The sequence below is a fragment of the Sardina pilchardus genome, chromosome 16 (genome assembly GCF_963854185.1).
Source record: "Sardina pilchardus chromosome 16, fSarPil1.1, whole genome shotgun sequence".
NCBI classification, from domain to species: domain Eukaryota; kingdom Metazoa; phylum Chordata; class Actinopteri; order Clupeiformes; family Clupeidae; genus Sardina; species Sardina pilchardus.
Genome location: NC_085009.1, coordinates 10,300,166 through 10,317,253, shown reverse-complemented (window position 1 = coordinate 10,317,253; position 17,088 = coordinate 10,300,166). Strand labels below are relative to the sequence as shown.

The 17,088-nt window shown below is 47.3% G+C and overlaps 1 protein-coding gene across 1 annotated transcript in view; it reads right to left on the bottom strand.

The window, feature by feature from the left end:
* The window catches only part of adam19a (ADAM metallopeptidase domain 19a), a gene marked incomplete in the record, with an annotated part of 124,521 nt that overhangs the window by 48,781 nt on the left and 58,652 nt on the right, over nucleotides 1-17,088 (bottom strand). Inside the window, 1 exon segment of the mRNA XM_062516852.1 lies at nucleotides 14,410-14,486. Within this exon segment, the coding sequence (XP_062372836.1) occupies nucleotides 14,410-14,486 (77 nt within the window).

The window sequence follows — 17,088 nt, the reverse complement described above, 5'->3', positions numbered from 1 at the left end:
ACACAGACACAGACACACACACACAGACACACTCACACACAGACGCAGTCACACACACACACACACACACACACACACACACACACACACACACACACACACAGTTACAAAGTCACATATACTCCACTACAGAATATATTCCTCCATCTACGGTGTGTGTTTTGATTTTTGCTGCTGAGAGCAACCCCCCCCCCCCTCTCCCTCCTCTCCTCTCTGCCTCCTCCTTTTTGTCCTGAAAATGAGAAATGAGAGAGGAGGCGGCAAAGTGAAGCACTCCACTACTCGTCATAACATTTGACAGACACCGCAAAAATAAAAAATCACGGCTTCAGAAATCCACAGGGTTCTGCAGGATGTGCCTTTACTGTTTGAAACTAATAATATCATCAACAACAGTGACGAGATTCTTTCTCTCTCTGTTTCCTTTCTTTCCCCCCCTCTTTTCTTTCTTCTTTTTCGTGTACTCTTTTTTTTTGCTAAGTACCTGGAGGAGTGTGTGATGAATTCATCACACAGAACAGGAGAAAATAAACTGCAGAGGTGGTGGCAACACACTCACACACACAAATGACTCACAGAAAAAGAAAAAACAGGCATACCTACACATATTACCACACATCAAGAAACACACACAGAGACACAGACACAGACACACACACACAGAGACACAGAAACACACATATACACACACACACACACACATTCTCTCTCTCACACACACACACACACACACACATATTCTCTCTCTCACACACACACACACACACACACACACACACAAACACACACACACACAGTCACACACACACACACACACACACACACACACACACACACACACACACACACACACACACACACACACACACACACATCCTGTCATCTGACTCGCAGCACGGCGCCCAAGAGCTGGTTTATTCTTACTCCTCTTGTCACAGCGCTGCACTCCTCTCCAGGCTGAGCCTGACGCAGGCGGCACACAGCACAGCACAGCACAGCACAGGCGGGCCAGCTGTTTTCTGTCTGCTCCTCTGCTGAGGAGACACAGCCAAGGCAGGCAGAGGGAGAGGGGGAGTGTGTGTGTGTGTGTGTGTGTGTGTGGAGGGGGGGGGGGGCAGAGATGACAGGAGGAACAAATGCAGAGTGAGCGAGCAAAAGACATGAGGGGAGGAAGAAAGACAAGCAGAGGGAGAGAGAGAACGAGAGAGGGAGAGAGAGGGAGAGAGAGAGAGAGGAAGGAGAAGGGGGAGAGAGAAGACACACTAAATGAAAAAGAGAGAGAGAGGAAGAGAGAGGCAGGGAGTGAGGAAGGGTGAAAAAAGAGAGAGAGAGAGCGAGAGACTGACCCAGTGACCCAGTGTGAGCTGGCGTGCATGATCATTGCCATCTGTGGGCATTTACCCTCCTCAGCCTTGACGGCCTCCGCTGGGCTCAACTCCTTCCTCTCTATGACAATCCCCCCCGCCCCACACACACACACACAACAGACACAGACACAGACACAGACACAGACACAGACACAGACACAGACACAGACACACACACACACACACACACACACACACACACACACACACACACACACACACACACACACACACACACACACACACACACACACACACACACACACACACACACACACACACACACACACACCATCACCTCCACCAGTCCAGCTCCAACTCTCTTCCTCCCTTTCCACCTGTTTACCTCTTTTCATCCTCCACCACCACCACCTCCAACCCCACCACCCTTCACAGACCAATTTCCCCTCCGCCGAGTCTGAGATGAGCTCAGAAAATGAGCTATGCCAGTCTTATTGCCCGGAAACAAGCGCCTTATTTATGGCTGTTATTTAAAACCGTAAGACCGGTGCTTCTGTGCCGGCCATGTGAAGAAAAAAAAAAATAAAAAAAAAGGCAGCCAATCAAAGCACAGTGGAAAAAAACACCTGCAGGCAAACACTCCAGACGCCACTTTAATACAGCGGGCACAGAGGTGCCTTGTAGCCTTTTTTCAATTTAGGGTTATGTTTTTTGTTTTGCTTTTTCTCGCCATGTCTTGCCTTTTCAATCAAAAATTAAGGGAAAATTCTTCGATTTGGTTGTCAAGAACTGCTTCAGTCCCACCACCACCACTACCTCCACCCTCACCACCCCCCAACACTACGGGAAAGCTGTCAAAATGCACTCAGGGAGGAACGAGTGCGCTGTGATTGCGAGAGACTCGCTTGCCAGTGGTGTGTCAGGTAGCTGTCGAACGCCACTCCAGCAGCTGGGCGCTTCTTCCAATCATTTCGCGGAGAGCCGCGGCCCACATTGAGCATTTAAAAGGAAAAACAACGAAGAAGGGAGAAAAAAAAACATGCTGCGCTGCACAGTCGCTGCCCTAGTTTCGCAAACATTAAGTTTAAAAAATTTCAGGCCACACCAAATATTTCAAACAGTGTCATGCGTTCTATAGGGGAATAAAATGGGGTCTGATTCTGATGCCGTCTTCGCAAACCATGTTAATCCAATCATCTTGGTTATTCACTCTGATTGCATCAGTGTGACTTGTGCTCTGAAATTGTCAAGCGACTCAAAAGCAACATCAGCTGTGAATCGACACAGAGGGCACAGAAATCACTTTTTATGGTCTGTGGATCTCTGAGAAGCTGAGAACGTTACGCCTGCAGCCTGGACGAGGTTGTGTAAGAGCTCCTTCAGGGTTTGTCATGGGCAAACGTGGACGGCAGGCAAGTATGTCAGGAGGAAGGTCGCCTTCCACAACCGCCAGAGACAGCGACGCCGCAGTTATTTGCACCCAGCCAGCACACATCTCCATTAGAACGCTTCTGTTTTCGTGCACTGTCAAGTAACCAAGGACAAGGGAGGCGACTGTTACCAGGTAAACTCCCAATATGCGCCAAGAATCTTGGATACCCAGCAAACAGATTGGAGGGCATTAATATCATCCTGACAGAAAAGAAAGCGTTTAGAAAAAACAAAAACAGTGAAGGTCTTTTGTGGAGATGGCAGTTTGAAAAGTGCTTATTTTGGGGAGTGAGCGAGGGAGAAGAAAGAAGTGAAGGCTTTTCATCCTCATGTACACATTTTTTATGCTTCAGCCGACATTAAAAAGCTTTTCAAAGTCCAATCCCTCCGGAGAATCGATTGCAATTTGATTGTTTTTTCGACCCATTTCAAACATCACTTCCCCTTAAAGCTCCACGACTGTATGCTGTTGTACGATTATCTCAGCCTGCCATAATAACGCTGTTAAACACACGCTGTATGGACAGACCATCTCCCATCTCCCTGCAGTCAGATAGTCCTATTTGTCCAGAACAAATTAAATCCATGAGGCTTCGCTGGCTTTTTTGTAAACAGCTTGTTATCAGCAGAGGGTTACCGGGGTTGGGCTGACGGGTGGTACCTCGCTCGCCGCGGTCTTAACAGGCAATCAGAGGGGCAGCTCACCCTTTAAACGACCCGAGGACCCGGGCACCCACGCCGGCCGCACCAGTCAGCCGTGCTGTATAATCAGGAGCGAGGCCTCCGCGCGGTCCGCCGGAGCTAGCAGCGCTAGGAGCGCTAATTGGCTGGATCCGCGCGTTTATGGTCCGTCACAGTCTATTGGGCCACTGAAAGCGCAGTGTGGGTGGGTGGAGGGGTGGAGGGGGGAGGATGTGTGTGCATAATACAGGGGAGGAATGTGGACAGAAGAACAAAGGGTGCCATTTTTCCTGCCCGGTGTCTTTCTCAGGTCATGCGTTATTCTTAGGTTAAATGGTACAAGCTCCGTAATGACACGTTACAAATATAACGCTTTAGTCCTTGCGGGGAAACGTTTTTATGCTGTAATTATGGCCACAGTAATTAGCTATATGTGCTCCCCAGGGATCCCTGGAGTGAAGCATCTGACCTTCGGGTGATCGTTGTCATTGTCTACGTGGCCTAGTAAAATCCTTAATAAAAATAGAACCGTGCGGCTAATACTACTACCGAGGGTCTTTAATTATGAGAAGGCGTGTCGTTTTAGCCGTGCTGTCGGACAACCACGCCTGGTAAACAGCATCACAGCAGCCGTCTGTAATTCGTGATAAATGACTTCACGCCCATTTAGTTATTGTCTCCGTGGCTTATCTCGTTATGTTATTGCTAAGATTGAGGGGCTCGCTGACTGCAACAGCTGCAGGTTTCATGTAGAGATGCACCGATTGCAATTTTTTGGCCGATTCCGATTTCCGATTTTTCATAGAATTTGACCTGCCGATACCGATTTTAGCCGATTCCGATTTGCATCTTCTAACCACTTTACAGCACACAAAATTATTTAGAGTTATTTTCTATCCTTTCTTTAATACAACATGTTATATAGAAATGTAATCAACTTATCAATGGCTGGTAAAAAAAATGTGAATAGACAGATTCTTCTTCAAGTCTTCTTCAGCTGCAGTAGGCTATTCCCAGTGTGGGACATTCATTTCACACACTACTAATAGAAATGCACTGTAGGACTACTATTTTTTTCTTCTCACATACAATATCCAACTGTAAATATCTTCAGACTACTGATGTGTATAACTGGAAAGTTGTGTATAGGTGCTACATAGGCTGAGATGTTGGAAAATTACAAAAAACTGATTTTGAGATAACAGCCTTGAAACACAGCCAATGGCATGCATACTCAGTGTACTACACTCTTCTTTGAACTTTCGCGATTGCTTGCGGATACAAAGGAAGTGTCCATATTTGGATGGCATAACGTCATGCAGGAGAAACACAGCTTTCCAACGACACCACACATGATATGTTTTGTATCACGGTCGCGATAGTGTATGACATGTTAGAATGCTTGCTTTTGGCGAATTTAGAAGAAACATACAGGCGTGAGCAGGGTGGGAATTACACCAAGGCCATGAGGCCATGGCCGCCGTTGCCCTACACTTTGGCCTTGATGCCCTCTGAAAAAAACCCCATCATAAGGCCACAGTGGCCTTTATGCCCCTGACTTAGGGTTGCCAACCATTCAGTATAATACGGAATCATCCCGTATTTGACACGTAAAAGTCTTGTTCTGTATTGAACTGATACGAAACGCTCTTTGCTCTTTGAGTGAAATTAGGTCGGGTGCTTCACCTGATAATTTGCTGCGCAATTGATCACGCATTCCCAGACTGACAGAAAAAGAAAGCAAACGCAACCAAAGTCTGCCATGATTGGGCCTCAACTTAAAGAAGTTTGAGGCTGTGTTAGTGTTTCTCAAAGCCTACAGCGGCTAGCGGGTCTATGTATTTGTGTCGAGATAACCCTGAAATGTAAAACCATCGAATTTTACTCAGTGGCCTTTGTGCCCTATCATGTGGCCTTGGTGCCCCTAAAAAAAAAAAGAAGGTGAAGGCCAAATGGCCTTGCCCCTAAAATGACGAAATTCCCACCCTGGGCGTGAGTAGACAAAAGGTAATGAAATAAACCTCTAAATGTGTAAATCGGACTTTGTTGTTGTGTTAGTGTGAAAGAATACATGCTAAGGTGGCAAACTGAAGCAAAACGATGTTTATTCCTGCCGTGGCTATGTTGCTGCTTGTTGACAGCGCTTGTGGTTCAGCTGTGAGCACGCAATTAGCGGCAAAGACGGGCGGTGATGTGCGCTGTTTACGTAACCTAGTGACAGCTTAGTAAATTCCACGCAATATGGCAAAGCACAGCGTTCGCTGCATAGAAAAACTCAGCATTAGCGCTTTATCCAGCCCTGAGTGTTAGCCTTTGCTAGCTTCATCAAACTTTGCTAACTCAGCTGTGTGATGTTGTTACAAGTAGGTGCGAGTGCATTTGACCGGCATAAAATCGGCATGTCTCAGACTGACCGGCCGGTCGCCGGTCGTGGCCGATCACGTGAAAATCGGCCGATTCTGATCGGCGGCCGAGCGATCGGTGCATCTCTAGTTTCATGAATGACTGACTCACGGCAGGGTTAGGGCCCGCACAATAAGCCTCACCGACAGAGCACGCTGAGCAGAGAACAAAACAACAATGTGTGTGTTTGTGTGTGCGTGTGTGTGTGTATGTGTATGTATGTTTATGTGTGTGTGTGTGTGTATGTGTATGTTTATGTGCCTGTGTGGAAGCAAGCGCGGGTGTGAGTGAGTGTATGAATAGTTATTTACTGACGGATCGTCTCAAGGCTGTCCACTGGCTGAATAAATGGGACGTGGAGGCGGAAGAGAAAAGAGAGACGCGGGACAGGAAATTCCCCTTCCTGCACGGGAGATTTGTTTGGACAAGCAGGTGGCGTGCAGTGCTGAGTGTATGGCTGGAGGGGGATCCCTACAGAAAGGAAAGGGGGGAGAGGGGGGGGGGGCACTGTGGTGAGTGTGTAAGGGGATGTTGTTTGGAAGGAGGTGGAGGGAAGATGGGGGGGGGTGGTCTCTTGAGCTAGGCAGGGAGCAACAAAGTCTCAAGGTCGTCCAGCTGTCTACCCTAACCCCCCCCCCCCCCCCATACACACACACACACCACCACTACTACCTCCACCAACCCCTGCCGACTCCACTTCCTCTGCACGCGCCCAGCAGAAAGGCTGCGCCGGAGAATCCAATCCGGAGACTGCCACTCAAGCTGCAGCACCTGTTTCCTGCTCCTGGCCTTGCTATCTGTCTCCCACCATCTCTCTCTCTCTCTCTCTCTCTCTCTCTCTCTCTCTCTCTCTCTCTCTCTCTCTCTCTCTCTCTCTCTCTCTCTCTCTCTCTCTCTCTCTCTCTCTCTCTCTCTCTCTCTCTCTCTCTCTCTCTCTCTCTCTCTCCATCTCTCTGTTTGTTTGTCTGTCTGTCTGTGCCTCACTGTCTGTCTGTGCCTCACTCCACTCCTTCTCTGCCTTCATCTCTCTCTCTCTCTCTGTCTTCCCGACTCTGTCTCCTTCGCTTTCTCTCTCTCTCTCTCCGCCTCTCATTTTCTCTGCCGCTCTGTCATTCTTTCATGTCTCCATCAGGCCCATAGTACAGTACAGCATATCTGTGTCATAAGGCTTTAATGCTTTTTTTTGGTTTCAAATGAAAGGTAGGGTTATTAAAGCTGGAGCCTCTAACACCAAATGATGAGAAGGGCTCGAATTCTTACCGTTGTCAAGCTGCTCTTAGCAACCAGATTTAAGCAAATGGCAACCAAACAGTGACTTCTGGTTGTTACTCTTAGCAACCACTATTTCAAATACAAAAAAATGAACAGAAGCAGCAACACTGAGAAGTCAATGTAAGCTCCATATGTTTGCTAAAGACACTAGCCGATGTTTGCTCTGCAGAAATATTCATTTGGGCACGCAAGTTCCATGTAGGTTATGTGGACATAACGTCTGTGCGTTGCGGATGCTTAAAAAATGTGGAACCGTGAAAGTTTGAGAAAGTGCAGTGAGGTCGAACCAGAGCTGAACTTCCTCAAAAAATAACTCATTAGATATGGCAGATGGGAGAGTTACTAAATCTGCATGGTGGATAAGCAAGCACTTTGTCAAAGGTTGAGAGAAACTCCTGCCAAAACCCCCCCAAACCCTCATTACTTTGGCAAAGCAAGGTGTCAGCATTGTGGAACAAACTCCAATGGAAAAATATGCATTTAGTTTCGGCAACCCAAAGCTGCTGTCGGGTTGCCAGGCTTGGCAAGCCCTTCTAAAGGTTAGCGTCAATCACGGATGACAAATTTGCGAGCCACAGTCTGTTGGACCTGATGATAATTAAACATTTGCCGGCGACAATCTTTTAATGGCGACAAATAACACTAATGACAACAGTAAAAAAAAAAAAAAATCTCACCGTCTACCACTTTACCCTTTGGTCTCCATAAATCCCGTTTAGGGGAAAACTTTTCTCCTTTTCCTTTCTCATCACTGTGTCCCTCCGACTTCCAGCACTCTTTCAAGTCCCTCCGTCGTTCTCCCCAAAAACGTGCAAAGTATGCTGGCTCGTCGGGTTTCTTTTTTTTCCCCAAAGTGCCCAATTAACCTGAAGAGGGATCCGTGCGGACCTTGTAAGGCACGTCCCTCTGCCTCAGCGCCAACATCCTCCGAGGCCAGGGCAGATTACAAGATCAAAGCCCCTTATTGATTTTAATCAAAATGAAAAGCAGGAGCCGCAGGCACACACACACACACACACACACACACGGGTGGAGGCACGTGTGCAACACACACACACACACACACACACACACACACACACAACACCCCCCCAAAAAAAGCAATTCCCTGAGAAATCGATCCAGTTCTGATAATGAGGGCACTGGGATGCATGCTTAAAACCCTCTGATTTAAAACTCATTCTCCCCAGATCCACTCCTGTGCAGAGGATTAGCCCTAATTACAACCTGCTGAAATCCACTGCCCAGAGACGAGTGCAGGACGGGGGCCATCAGCCCACTTCATGTGCTTTAGCGTCTCTGTGTGTGTGTGTGTGTGTGTGTGTGTGTGTGTGTGTGTGTGTGTGTGTGTGTGTGTGTGTGTGTGTGTGTGTGTGTGTGTGTGTGTGTGTGTGTGTGTGTGGCGGCATTAAGTCCCCAAGAACGCCACTGCGGAAACGTCAGTTTACCTGGAGCTCTGCGTTTGTCCCAAGAGGAAAAGAGAGATGGAGAGAGAGCGAGAGAGAGAGAGAGAGAGAGAGCGAGAGGGAGAGAGGGAGAGAAGGGGAGAGAATGAGGTGAGGGGAGAAAATGTAATCGATGCCTAGGCTCCCTCATTACCATAAACTGAGAGGTTTAGCCTAATCTAATGCACCGCAGGAATTTGAAATTAAAATTAAATGGAGCCACTAAACACTCTGTCACCATCGGTGCTAACGTGTTAGCGTTGTGTGTTTATGTCGGCGCACGTGGGAGGGGTGTTTGTAGGCCTGACTGTGAATGATATAGCTGTGAGAGACTGATAAAAAATTGTGTGAGACACAGGCGGGCAAAGCCGAGGGATAATTACAAATGGGCCCTGGAAACAAATGAATTAGCTGATACGGGTGGGTGCTTTTGACGATAGTGGTACATTCCGTATTTTTAGGATCACCCGTTCGAATTAGAACATTTCAAAATGAGAAATATTCAACACTGAGTTAACACATAAGGGGAGTCGTTATAGAGTCCTCTAATTGGATCATACCTAAAAACGTAAGCTGGTGCCTTCAACGAGACATACTGCATACTGAGTTGTGTAATACGACTTGGGAGAATGAGCAAGAATGAAGTGAAATTAGGTAGCCTATTTTTCTATAGCTTGTGAATGTGGTGGCTGGTTGTACTGACAGGGTATGAAACAGTACTTTCATTAAGAGAGCAGCCAGAGGCGTGCGTAATTCTGATTCTTTTTGCGCAATTGCCCTCTCAAACACGAAGAGCAATACACAGCTTGGCAGGGGGCACACAAACTTTCCATTCTGTACCATGGGGGGCTACAAACACACCAAGTTTCCCATGGATTAGTGAAGTTTAAGTAGGCTATGAGGAAAGAGGAATAAAAACCTTCAACAAACACGATCTCTGCTCTCAGCAGTGGTCATAATTAAAACAGTAGAAATCTCATCACCGTGGCGCCCTTCTGTAATGACAACAGAATGGCCAGAGGCCCCTGGTTACCATCTCTTATTTGTCATGCTCCAAAACCATGCACTTTCACCATGGGGCACTTTCTAAGCCCGTAATTAAAATGTACAGCCAAATGTTCACTGAAATAATATATAAAGCATGTGCGCAATCAAACAACAGGCAAGCTGTGCCACGGTGGACCGGGCTTCAGATGGGCCGTCAAGGCTAAGTACTAAGAGGAACACAATCCTCTGTGTATTGTCTTTGTATTCCCTTTGTTTAAATCTTTAATGCTTTTGTACTGTCAGTTTGGATTTGGCGTACAGTTTCTTTTCCAACCCCTAGCCGCTCCGCTGAGGACGAGCACATGACAGAGCCCGCTAATTTCCTCAATCGTTCACCCCTGCGTGAAAAAACATCAACACATTTTCACGTTTTTTACTCGTATTGGAGCATTGGGAAAGTGGAATTCTTTATCTAATTATTCCAAGAAAAACCTCTTATGAGAAAGTGTGGCAAAAGTCTATTAACCTCTGCCGAGGAAACAACACTGCATACATCATCCCGATGGCAGTTCTAGGTTATGTGGCGATATAGGGAAATTTAGCCTGAAATAGACGAATCTCCAGGACAGATTTATAGGAGGCCTTAAGTTAAGTCTTGAGGTAGAGAGAGTGCTTGGACTTCTGGCTCTATTTAAAGAACCTTAAGTCAAAGTCATTAACCGCTTTTCACTCCCTTTCTTCCTTCTCCCTGTCCCTTCATCCACCTTTCCATGCCTTTTTCGTCTTACCTCACCTCTTCATTTCATTCCTGTCTGGCAGTCTATTCAGGGTGGCCTGGGAAAAAAGACTTCCTTAAGAGTGAGAGTGAGAGAGAGAGAGTGTTCTTGGGGTTCTGTGTGTACGCTATGAAAGCTCTTGTGGTTCTGAGTTCCCAGGGTTCTGTGTGTGTGTGTCTGCGTAAGCGAGTGTGGCTGTGTTCCGTCTGGGTTGGGTTCTCCGGTTCTCCGGTGGTCCTGGTCTCCCTGACCTAGATTCCGAGGACCAGACTAAACGATCCGTCAGCTCCGCCGCTCGCGCAGAGCTCAAATAAACAATACCATACCGATGGGTGACGTCATGTGGGCCGATGCTCTCACCAGGCAACTATGCCCTCTCCAGTGGTCATCTCTCTCCCCGTTTGCTCTTTTCTTTCTTTCTTTCTTTCTTTCTTTCTTTCTTCTCTCTCTTTTCAGTCTTTCCTTCCCTGAATTCTGCCTCTCTCTGAGGACGCACCCTACAGTGGGGTTGATTCTCCATCTTCGTTCTCACAGACGGTCCTGCTCGCAATAGTTAAAGATCTCATTCTGATTCTGATTCTCTCTCTCTCTCTCTCTCTCTCTCTCTCTCTCTCTCTCTCTCTCTCTCTCGCTCCAGCACAATGATTTTTTTTTTCTGGCAACTGTCAAAAAATTCCCAGAGAATGGGAAACATAACACTTTTCGCGATTGCCAGTTCATCACATTACTTTCGCCCCCAAAGTGCATTTAAGCAATTGTCAGTCATTACATTGTTGTTATGCGGGTCAACAGTGTTTGCCAAATTCCAGAATCTCATGTTCCTCCGAGGAACAACAGACAGTGCTGCGCTCGGCCAAATCCAAATCACACCGCTTCTGCCATGCTGGGTCTGAGTCAGTTTATTCTATTCTGTGGGTAAATATTCCACCCACACACACATACACACACACACACACACACCCACATACACACACTGCAGATCAGCAGCCCACCTATGCAGTCATTTTCATAACAGAGAAATCACAGCATGCTCATCCTGCTTGTCAATAACCATTCATTGGTTTTTCAGTCAATGCAATCCAATTACGCAAGCAAGCATCCCATATCCACGGGCTGCTCGAATAACCATCCTGCCAAACGCCTATTATCCATCAGCCCAACATTCAAGAATGAAGTATATGATTGTGGGAGGAGACGGCTGTAGTGGATGACTGATAGTTATAGTAGACATGTGATTGGCGACTCTAAATCGTATATATTTTTATTCTGACATCCCCTATGTTTGTCTCTATTTTTGGAACACAACTGACACCTTAAATACATTCTTTACTTTTCCCTAGGTAATTTGTTCTTAGAACTTATTTTCCTTGAAGTTCTTGGCGTTTAGCTTGAGGCAGAAATCTGTTAAACTCAACCCATTGATGACAGTTACGCCTAGCGTTATGCTTTGTTTGTCAGCTATTACAGCCTATATGTCTAACAGCAATAAAGATTAAACTGGCAGTGTACTCCAACAAGTCATCAGCAGATCTGTTGTCAGTATACACAAAAAGTGGCGTGCACATAAGAAGAAAAAGTAAGAAGTAAGAAGTTTCTGAGAAAATAGGCCTCTGGCTACGACAACAATAACTCTGCTTCCAGCTTTCATTTTACTAACCACCTTGAGCCTGCCAGCTCCTGTAGTGCCCAATCTGAATCTGACGTTGGGAATTATCTCCTTTTGTCGGTGTAAACTAAAGTTGGAAGTAGGCAGAAGAGGCTGCCTAGTGATGGTGATGGAAGACCTCATATGTGATGGAAGACCTCATATGTTACAGTAATTACTACCTCTGCCAGTTCATCAAAATTTTAAACCGAACAAGAGGGGGTCCTATCTTAGAGAAGAGAGTGGAGAGTGAATTGTATCAGTGGCAAAGCCCTAGAAATCACTTACCCTTCATAACTATCATCAAATACCTCTCTCGGCAGACACAGACGATACCGGGTGTTTTTCATAACACCGCTGTGCCATCCTTTGTCGAACTTTAATAAGGTGCTCGTGTTTTTTTCCCCCTCTCTCGATTTCCATGAAGGTGATATAATGGCCATGCGGGTTTGACAGAATTACTGAGCGCCTCTATCAAGTCTCCCCCCTCGTGGCTGGAGCCAGGCCTGATCTATTATCTAGAGCTGTGGGCGCCAGGAGGAGGTGATTCAGGTATATACAGTATACGGGCTGAAAGGGTGAAATCAGCCCAGTGCAAAGTGGGAAGACAGCTGTGCAATTAAAAAAAAAAGCCGCCATAATGTCACAATCAAGCTCAATATGTTTTCGGAGATACCCAACATTCAGAAATACCCCCCCACTTAATTTGCAAATATGGACACAGTTGCTGTGCTTTACAAAAACAAATAACACCACTCAAACACAAAAACGTGCTTTGCAAATATGATGTACCCCCATCAAAAACATTTTATATATTCTTGCAAATAAAAATGCTACTGTTATTAAGCAGATAGATGAAGGACACATGCAACAAAAGATGGAGTGAAGATAAATAAGCGATATTTTGCATGTATGCATAACCGGCTTTACTAACGCAACACTTTTCCTTAACAAGCACCCACCCACCACATCCTTTGTTTACGTCCTTTGACTTTGTTTGCATCCTTTGATGCCATGCTACTCAAAAACAAGATCAACTTCAAAATACTTCTCACCTACAACGCACTCAATAACCTTGCACCCCCCCTCCCCCCCATACCTCTCTGCCCTCCTCATCCACCACACCCCCACCCACCGCCTCAGGACCATGGGTGCAAACACCCTCAAGACCACCAGCTCTGTTTATATAAAACATCAGCTAATTCAAGGCAAGACAAGCTAGCAGCTTGACAGGCACCAACACTTGCCCAGTCAAACAGTACAGCTGTGAGGGTAAAAGGACTACTTTGAATATGAAATCATCATGTGATTCATGAAAACATGCTTCGCTTAACAGAACTAAATGGTTTGGATGCATGATATACACTAGACAGATCACCACATGTTCCTTCAAACGACAACGTGTACTTTGAAGTCAGGATCGCCAGATGACGCTCATCAATAGTGTGGTGCTTTCGCTGATTTCTGGCATCAGCGAGCGCGCACATCTGCCAGCAATACGGCTATACAGCGCAGGCTCCACAGCCCAGTGTTCCCTCCTTGTATAAACACTCCATACCTTCCAGCAAACATTGATCCCCCCAGCGTAGCTTAACTGATAGCAGCACCAGCAAGTGTCCGAGGTCTTAATTCACTATTGACGTGATGGACTCATTACATCTGCCCAAGCTGTTCGCCCTGGCCTCCATCTCAGTCTGAGGTGCCTCTTTGCCTTGCCTGTGTGTGTGTGTGTGTGTGTGTGTGTGTGTGTGTGTGTGTGTGTGTGTGTGTGTGTGTGTGTGTGCGTGTGTGTGTGTGTGTGTGTGTGTGTGTGTGTGTGTATGTGTGTGTGTGTGTGTGTGTGTGCGCTCCTCACAGGTATTTTCAAATAATTGCCATATCTGCCAAGAGAACCGTCTTCTGGAAAGACGGCGTGCAAAAACCGTGATGGCTGTTATTTGCCGCTAATGGCTCAAGCGCCGTATGTCTACAAAATGCACCCTCACGTGGGCCAGCGTGCCAACCTTCAGCCGAAGACTCGTCCTTATTCACAATTAACAGACACAGATAAATGCGATGAATAATGCAAAACTCGTTGCTGAGAGGCCACAAATGACACTGACGTGATGTCGATGCTGAAATGTTTCACTCGTCCGCTGTTGCGTACGATCCGTTTGGTATGCGCAGTGTGTGCAGCAAACATGGATAATGTTACAGTGCTCTAGCAGGAAGAGTCACTGGAGTCCTATACCACTTCTAGTATGCCGGCTTAGGCCCCAGGGGACATTTTCTATAAATGAAAAGCCGTAAAAAAAGGCGAGTGAGATACATATGGGAACGATGTGAGCTTTTGGCCCCGAACTGTAAATTCTGCCCGTTGGCCTCATTTCCATGAAGCTGCCGATAGCAGGGGGAGACGTTAGGGCGAGTAAAAAAAAGGGAAGAGGAAGAGGAGGACTCACTGATTTCGCTCCACCTGTAGCACCAGTTCTAGGTCCTGCGCCGACACCACGATCTCTCCCCTGTCTGGAAACAGGTCCTGTAGAGAGGGAGAGAAGAGAGAGAGGGAAGGAGAGACAGAAAAGAGAGAGAGGGAGAAGAGAGAAACAGAAAATGGTTAGAAAAGGCGCCCTGCATTCATTTGGCACCCACATCTTGAAAAAAAAAAACACAAACACACAAAAAAAAAAAAAAACGACACTACATTTCAAAACCGTCGCTCTTGGCCAAATGCACCGCGTCTCCAAATAGTTGCTTTCGGGGGTTAAAAACGCTGCTGTGACCGATTCAATTCTGCCTATTTCCCTCCCACAAAAAGACACACAGCTACATCCCCTGCGGGACATGAAAACTCCAGCCTACATGCAATTCATACTCCCTTCAAAAAAAATAAATAAATATGCTGTTCTCGCTGAAGAGTAAATACACAGACACTTCATCATGGTGCCAGCTTGTTTTTTTATTTATTTTTATTTCAAAAAGGGCCCTTAAAACACGCTGTGTTATTTCTGAAAGGGTCCACATTGACGGCTGTGTCACATCGCTGGCGGCTGCTGGTGTGGTGTGGTGGGTGCGGTGGGTGCAGTTGGGTAGCCAGCGCGGCATGTGGTAAGCTGTGGGGACTGATAGACGTGGCGCTGGCTGGGTACGGTGGAGTAGAGTGGTGGAGAAGAGAGGGATAGAGAAAGGGATAGAGAGAGAGAAAGAGAGAGAGAGGGGGAGAGGGAGAGAGAGAGAGGGAGACATAGGGAAGGAGAACAAGAGGGAAAGAGAGAGTGAGAGAAAGAGAGAGAAAAAGAGAGGGAGGGAGAGAGACATAGGGAAGGAGAATGAGAGGGAAAGAGAGAGTGAAAGAGAGAGGGAAGGAGAGAGAGAGTGTGGGAGGAGGACGACTTTATCTGAAGAGCCCCGCTCTGTTCCCGGCTCTCGAGAGTGGTGACAACGGCCCGTCAGTCGGCCGTCAGTCGGCCGCCCGTCACACAGCAGCTGTGTGGCATGGAGGGAGAGAGACAAGAGAGAGATGGAGAGGGAGGGGGAGTGAGAGAGAGAGAGAGAGATAGAGAGGGGGAGGAGAGAGAGGGAGAGGGAGAGAGGGACAGAGGGAGAGGGGAAGGGAGAACGATAAGGCTGAGAGAGCGAGGGGATGAGTGACAGAGAGGGAGGGAGGCAGTGACAGATAGAAAGAGAACGGAAAAAGACAGGGGGAGAGACAAAGAGATATAGATAGAAAAGAAAGTGAGAGATGATGTCTCTGTGTGTGTGTGTGTGTGTGTGCGTGCGTGCCTGCATGTGTGTGTGTGTGTGTGTGCCTGTGTGTGTACGTGTGCGTGCGCGCTTGTGTGTGTGTGTGTGTGCGTTCCTGTGTGTGTGAGTGTGTGTGTGTGAGTGGAAAGACAAAGAGTGAGTAGAGTGGGGAGGTGGTGGTACTCTGAGTATGAGGCGGCACTGATACCGCAGGTGATCACAGTCAAACAGAGAGAGACGCATTTGGTGCCAAAGACTCATCACTTCCCAACCAAGAGGGAGGAGGAGGAGGAGGAGGAGGAGGAGGAGTGGAGTGCCGGAAAGATAGTTATTTTTATATATAAATAAAGAGTTTCCCAGCACACAAACAAACTGCGCCGGGAACACAATTTTCTCGGAGAGAAAAAGCCTCGCTTTGCCATCGGCTCGGCTGGAAAGAGCTTCGAACGGTTTCGCCGTGGGAAATTTAGCGAGATCTGAACCCTGTTTGCTCCTCAGAAGTGCTTTCACCTGCTGTGGTGGAGGTAAGGGAGAGAGCGAGCGAGCGAACGAGACAACGAGCGAACGAGGCGGGTGTGTTTTCCGAAAATCGCTCGGGCGACCGCGCCGCCGGAGCCTCGCCTCGCTCGCTCCAGCCCCTCGTCTCGTGTTTTTGGCGGCTCCGGCGTCGTGCTGCGCCGGGGAGTGTCAGATGCGGGCTCGCGAACAGAGCGGAGCGTCATCAATTATTCATCGCTCCACAGGCTGGCCATTTAGTGTGAGTCAAGCGCAGCGGCGGTCGGTGTGTGTGCGCCGGGTGACTACTTTGGGGGGAAAAACATCTCCTCTGTTTTTGAGTTTGTCCGCACCACTCCTTCCCCCCTCGTCAGGAAAATAAAAATGAATAAATAAATTGAAAAGAAAAAAAAACAGACGACCCTTTTCTAAATTCGGCGCCGACGTCTTCTGACCACAATGTTCCTTGTTTTTGTTTTTAATTCATTTTCTTCCCTCGACTTTGCCTTCAACACCAGCCGAGCTGAGGACAAGGAATCAGCACCCCTGACACGAATGCAAAACTACTGCTACCAAAAACAAACCCTCACACAATCTGTCAGACAATGTCCAATCAAAAAAGTTGTCTGTCAATGTTCCTTCGGTGAACTTCTCTCTCTCTCTCTCTCTACAGTATCACCCTCTCTCTCTCTCTCTCTCTCTCTCTCTCCCTCTCTCTCTCAATACATATAAATATATATACAGAGAGAGAGAAAGACAAAGAGAGAGAACACTGAAGCAATGGCGGGGTGCGTTTGACAGCTTGCTGTCACACGAGCGCCACGCGGCTGTCTACGGCTGCGCTCGTGTCTTCCTCCCATCACGCGAGCGAGAGGGAGAGAGAGAGAGAAAGAGAGAGAGAG